Source organism: Phytophthora cinnamomi, assembly GCF_018691715.1.
Source record: "Phytophthora cinnamomi strain GKB4 chromosome Unknown Contig67, whole genome shotgun sequence".
NCBI lineage: Eukaryota > Oomycota > Peronosporomycetes > Peronosporales > Peronosporaceae > Phytophthora > Phytophthora cinnamomi.
This window is the reverse complement of record NW_027151000.1, coordinates 350,052-356,051: the sequence shown is the minus strand read 5'-3', so window position 1 is coordinate 356,051 and position 6,000 is coordinate 350,052. Positions and strand designations below refer to the sequence as shown.

The 6,000-nt window shown below is 49.2% G+C and overlaps 1 protein-coding gene across 1 annotated transcript; it reads right to left on the bottom strand.

Annotated features, from left to right (window-relative positions):
* Nucleotides 1-2,319: 2,319 nt before the first annotated feature.
* On the bottom strand, nucleotides 2,320-4,691 carry IUM83_09406 (putative thioredoxin; the record flags this gene model as incomplete). The annotated part of the gene is made up of 3 exons (XM_067933847.1): nucleotides 2,320-2,560; nucleotides 4,351-4,415; nucleotides 4,482-4,691. The coding sequence occupies 3 exons, from the start codon at nucleotides 4,689-4,691 to the stop codon at nucleotides 2,320-2,322; spliced, it is 516 nt and encodes a 171-aa protein (XP_067786641.1).
* Between the last annotated feature and the right edge of the window lie 1,309 nt (nucleotides 4,692-6,000).

Below are 6,000 nucleotides of genomic sequence, written 5' to 3'. Positions count from 1 at the left end.
GATGAGGCTACCCTTTCTATCGCATAGCTTTGCTGCGGCCACATTGGCGTCGTCAACCAGTGAACAGAACTCACCACGGCACTCGGCACTCCGATGTTCGTATACTTGTCCCAGTCTTTCTAACAGTGAATCGTACTGCCCGAGTACTTCGTCACGTTGATTTTGATCTGATGCAGCAGTAGTCGTACCGACGCAATCGCCTCAGGGACAGACTTCCACTTCACCGCAATTGGTGGCGAGGTATTGTTTAGGCTATTCGGTTTGTTGTGTCCATAGCAATTGGTCATTATCTCCAGCTCGCCAACCACCGTCGAGATCTTCATACGTTTTTCAGGATTCAACGTACACATACGCTGAACCAGCTCCCACTAACGGTCCCCACAAATTGCTGGTCGAGAAGGCATCGTACCACGTGTGGCATAGTATTTAACTACACTTCTGTCAGTAACACGCCACGGCAGGCAAAATGGCGCGTTGTTGCCAGACTTGACTGCCCCCACGACTCGTAGAGCTTCGATAATGCACATACCCAGAGAGTACACATCCGCCGCAATTGTTGGTCGTTTGTTGCTATCAAGTATGAATGAATACGACTGGGAAATATCTAACGTAGAGGCGATGCTTCCTCTATGTGATGGAGCTAAGGCCACTCGATTCACCACCACATCCGAGTTGAGCCACTTGGCTCGGTTCACGCTGCCAAATCCACCCTCACTTAAACAATACCATTCGTGAACGATTAACTCGTACCAGGGAATGAACCAGGCGGGCGCAAACATGGAGAAATCGTTACACTCGAGTTTAGTGGCGTATGCCTTCTTCATTAGACGAAGTTGATGAGGTCTATACTTACCGAGAGGGGGTTTCCATCTCTGCTTTTAACATCCGCAAGAATACTGCCCGCTCTTCCGTTGAATTCAAATCATTTAGCAAAAGAAAAATGTCCGACACTCCCGACACGAAGCGCTGGATCTGCTCGCTGATCTGTTGTTGCCATCCCGCCTCTGTCTTAGCGAAACAATCAACGGATTCTCCCAATGATGCTCGAAGCGATTTAATGCGCCATTGAAACGCATACATACTGGAGGTAGTGACACGACTTGAAGACAATCGCATCATCCGGGCTTGTTCGGGCGACATCTTAACCGTCTGGTAAAACTCGGTGAGTAGCGTGTCAAATCGCGCGAACAGTGTCGGGTGGTGGATTGCCTTTTGCAGGCGTTCGTGAACGATCTTGAGCTCGCCAAATGCTCGGCGATACTCTACATTGCCACACTTCTCCATATTTGTCTCGAGTTTTACCCATGCTTCTGTCAGCTTTCCACATTCGTAATCGCCAAAGGAAGTCGCAGGCTCGAGCTCAGGCTGGGATGCTGTTGCGCTCTCTTTTGCTACCAAACGCTCTAGTTCATGGACTATAGATGGTAGACAGGCACGTTTGTGGGGGTCTTGGCTGCACATTGCGGAAAGGAAGGCGATGTCGTAGTTCAAGTCGGTGTCGGGATCTGAGCGCGAATCTTCACCATACTCAACTTCGTTTTCTGGGGCCCAGCACAACTTCATGGCACGCGTCTCCTTGTAGTCTTCGTCGTCTCCGACATCTACAAGCCACGGTGAATCCGCTTCCCCAGCTTCCATGATACACATCGCCAACGAATACACATCCGACTTGTACGATGGCGGCTCTCCTCTCAAAATTTCAGGAGCCTGCCATGCCATCGTTCCTCTAAACACGTCAGAGGAAAATTGGTCGGTCCTGCCACTTAGAGCGAAGTTTGACAACTTCGCCATGCCATCACTACCGATCAAAATGTTACTACAACGAAGATCTCCATGAACAACTCCTCGCTTATGGAGATACTCAAGACCCAACGCTGCCTCATACAGGTACTTCCACAAACGAGGAGATATGGTATCTTCGAAGGAGTCATTCTCTGAAAACAATTTGACGTACTCCCACAGCGATCCCTGGCTGGCATACTCGCATAGAAAGAACTGCAAATGATACATTTTGAGTATATACATTTGGATGCCGCAGTGGCAGCCACAGGTGCACTTCGTCTTCGAATAATGAGCAAGACGCGTCTGGAATGAAGCAGGGATGGCAAAAAAAAGATTTAAATATTTTTATCCGTGAAAAAAATATAATAAAAATATTTGTTCATTTTTATTCGTGTAAGTACGAAAATAAAACACTTCGGTTTTGTATCGGACACAATCTGACAACCGCGCTCTATTAGGTGGGGCCCTATATTTGCAGACGTGCGACGCGGTCATCTCGCCGTCCTTGCACACGCTAAGGTGGGGAAGCAGTCCGCGTCAATCTCCTTGCAGACGCTCTCCAGTTCCTCGGTGCTCACCTTTAGGAACTTGACGGCCAGGAACTCGTTCTCCGTCAGCTGCGTCACTTTGGGGGGTCACCATCTGGCAGCCACCGCACCGCGCCGCCGAGAATTGCACGGTGGTCGGCTGATTCTCGCCGATGGCGCCGCTGAAGTCCTCAGGTGTCTTGACCTCGATCGGCATGGTCGGCTCCGCCACCTTTGAAGCTGAAGTAGCCCTGCGGCGACAGCCCACTCGTCAGTATGCGATGAGGCCAGTATTCAGGTAGTTACTGTGTTATACGGTGCTCCAGGCGATCCGTTTCAGCGGGGTTTGATATATAAAAATGGTAAAAGTTCCTAAAAATGAAAATAAAAATATTTTTTGATATTTTTATTTCGAAAAAATCCTTCCATATTATTTTTTGCCATCCCTGAATGAAGAGCTTGACGACCGCATCGCATCCAGCCATTTCGTCTGGAAGTCACCCCCGATGTTACCGTACTTACTGAAAGTTGTCAGCTCCATCTCAGTCGGGGGAATGAAGCAGCCAAGAAGCTGATCGGAAGGCGGGAACTGCAGTTTCGATTGTTCTTATTCCTTGGTATGTGGTAAACCGTGGATACCAGAGATGGTGTTAGAATCCGCTTAATGGCATCGTAGCCCCCATTAGCAGCAAGTCTGACAGCGGTCACCCCATTCATAGCCTTGAGATTTACATCAGCATCGCAGTGCTCGACAAGGTAGCGCGCGATTTCGACGCGACCGCGTTTGGCAGCCATCATGAGTGCTGTATATCCATCGTCATTTTTCAAATTCACGTTTGTGCCATATGAAACGAAGAACCCCACAACGTCGATGAAATCTGTATACGCGGCCCTCATCAAAGCTGTGGTTCCACTATTGTCCTTGTCATTCACGCCTGCATCACACTGGACAGCCAGGTACTCAACAACCTCAATGCGGCCCTTTCCAGCGGCCTGCATCAAAGCTGTAGTTCCGTCGTTGGCTTTATATCCCACGTCTGAGCCGCATTGACTGGTAAGATATCCTACGAGCCACATGTGGCGGCTGCCATCAACGCAGTGGTCCCATTGTAGTCGTTAGCGTTCATGTCAGCACCGTATTCCTCTGTAAAGTATTGAATGGTATCACAGTGGTCATTCTCAGCAACAACTAACAGGGCTACGTAGCAGTCCTCAACCAACGCTGCTTTGCCGTCCGTGTTCGTGATATCCAAATTTGCCCTACATGTCTCTGCGAGGTACTGGCCATAATTCATGGGCCCAATTTTCAGGTGCCCGTCCCATATAGAAGCATTCGACTTTCCATATACGATAGTTAGATATAGGGTGAAAATCACACGTTAGATTCCGAAAATGCGGTCAGATTTGCTCAATTCGCAGCCGTTTTGTCGCTATTCAAGCTCAAACACAGAATTACGATCGCTCCAGGAGGCCCGGGAATATCATATGCTAGGGTTATCGCGATTCTAGCATTTTAATAGGCTAATCCTATTTTTCCGTATGCTTTTTGCAATAGTCGCGATGAATTCGGTCCGATTTCTATTTAACCTGAGCAGATGCACCCTGACAGATAAAATGTACTTATACAGGTCTTTTATGCGTCTTCATCTTCTTCGTCACTGCTTGAGATATCAAAGCTGCCATTATTTTGAAGCCATTTCTGGATGTCCGCCTTAAGCCATCTCGACGTCGGTGCGGGATACATGATACATGGTTCACATTTACGTACGATTCATCTAGATACACCTCCGGCTGAATAGGATTATTTCTTTGGTCACGATTGCTCATCTTTCGTTGCAAATAGGCCGCTCTGTAGGCTACGTTTCCACTGCTTTCAGCTAAGATGTGGCGCTTTTCTCCTTGCACAAAGGCATAGCCCAATCGACGCAACAGTCTGCGCATCGAACGAGCAGAAATCCCAACATTACACTGGCGCTCCACCTCATCTCTAATAAGCTGAGCTGTTATGGGCTGTCGATCGATATTGCGAGCGTCTACGAACTTCCGAATAACAGGTGCGACTTCATCAATACCAGAGAGTCGACCGCGAGAGCTCTGCGACTTTGACTGTCACATTTATAAATTCATAAATGTTAACCGATAAATTGCAGTTAAAAAGAAAATGAGCCGTACCGGGTCAAACATTGCATCGCCCTCCTTGTTGTACGTTGCCCAGACACGTTTTACAGTGCTTATTGAACAGCCCAGACACTCGCGAACACGTTCCCGCGATCGCTGGCCACCAGCGAGCTTTGCATCTCGTAGTTTGTCGAAATAGTTGTAGGCACTCACAATCATCCGCTGCTCATGGACGCTGAGTTCGTGCTTCGGAGCTGGTTCCATCGAGCTGGTTTTGCAAGCTAGTCGTTTCTGCCCTCTTCTTTGCTAAATGGGGAGTTGTTTCGGGGGCCGTTCGTTAAAATCGGCGCAGTAGAAGTTGAGCTACGGCTAAAAATAGCAAGGTGTTAATATTATTGGGCCCATGAATTATGGCCAGTACAATAACTCCATCATTATTCTTGACGTTCACGTCAGCACCACATTCGCCCGCAAGGTCCTGCACAACATCAATGCGGCCGTATGCGACCACCCATAAGAGCGCTGTATGGCCGCTATCGCTCTTAGTATTCACATCGGCGCTACGTTGCTCAGCGAGGAATCGTGCAATAAGTATGTGTCCATAATAGACGCCTCATCAGCGCAATGTTTCAATCACTGTTTTTGATATTCAAGTCTGTGTGGCACTGTTCAGCAAGGCATGTCAATGTGATCATTTTGAGCGGCCCACATTAATGCTGTATGCGCTTGATCGTTTTGGGCATTCACGCCAGCACCACATTCCCCGGTAGCAAGGCGCAGTATGACGTCAACGTGGCCGACTCTAGCAGACCACGTGAGCGTTGTGTACACGTCAGAGGCTCGTAAATGCCCAGCAATGTACTTCACGATGTCAATGTGGCCACGTGTAGCCGCCCACACGTAGCCGCCATCGCTTATGGCTTCCATAGCAGCATCACAATCGACGAGGTACTGTACAACATGCACGAAGCCCTGTCGAGCGGCCGCCATTAGCGCTGTATACCCATCATCGGTCTTGGCGTTCACATTAGCGCCACATTGCTCAACGAGGCACTGCTCGATATCAAAGTGGCCATTGATCGCCGACCACATAAGCGCTGTGGTTCCATCTTTACCCTTGACGTTCACATCCGCACTGTACGAACCAGCGAGGCACTGAACGATATCAATATGGCCCAGTGCAGCAGCTGCAATCAGAGCTGCGACTCCATCATACAGCAACATCGCCATTGTCCGCGGCCTTCACCAGCGCTGCGTCTCCACCATAATCTTGGCGTTCACATCGCGACAAACTTCGACAAGATACTGCACGACGTCCAAATGCCCACGCTGAGAGGCCTCCACCAGCGTAGCGTTGTCCACGCCGTTCACATCGGCGTGACATAGGCGATATACTGCACTACGTCTACGTTTAGATAAGCATCTCGGGCGGCTCTCCTCAGCGCTGCCTCCTTATCAACATCCACGACTTGCTTCAGCAAGATCTAAAGCCTCGTAAGGTTGCTCGCTTCCGCGTCTCGAGTCCCCTCCACCTACGCTGCAATCGAAATATGCAGAAGAAAGTTGACTGACC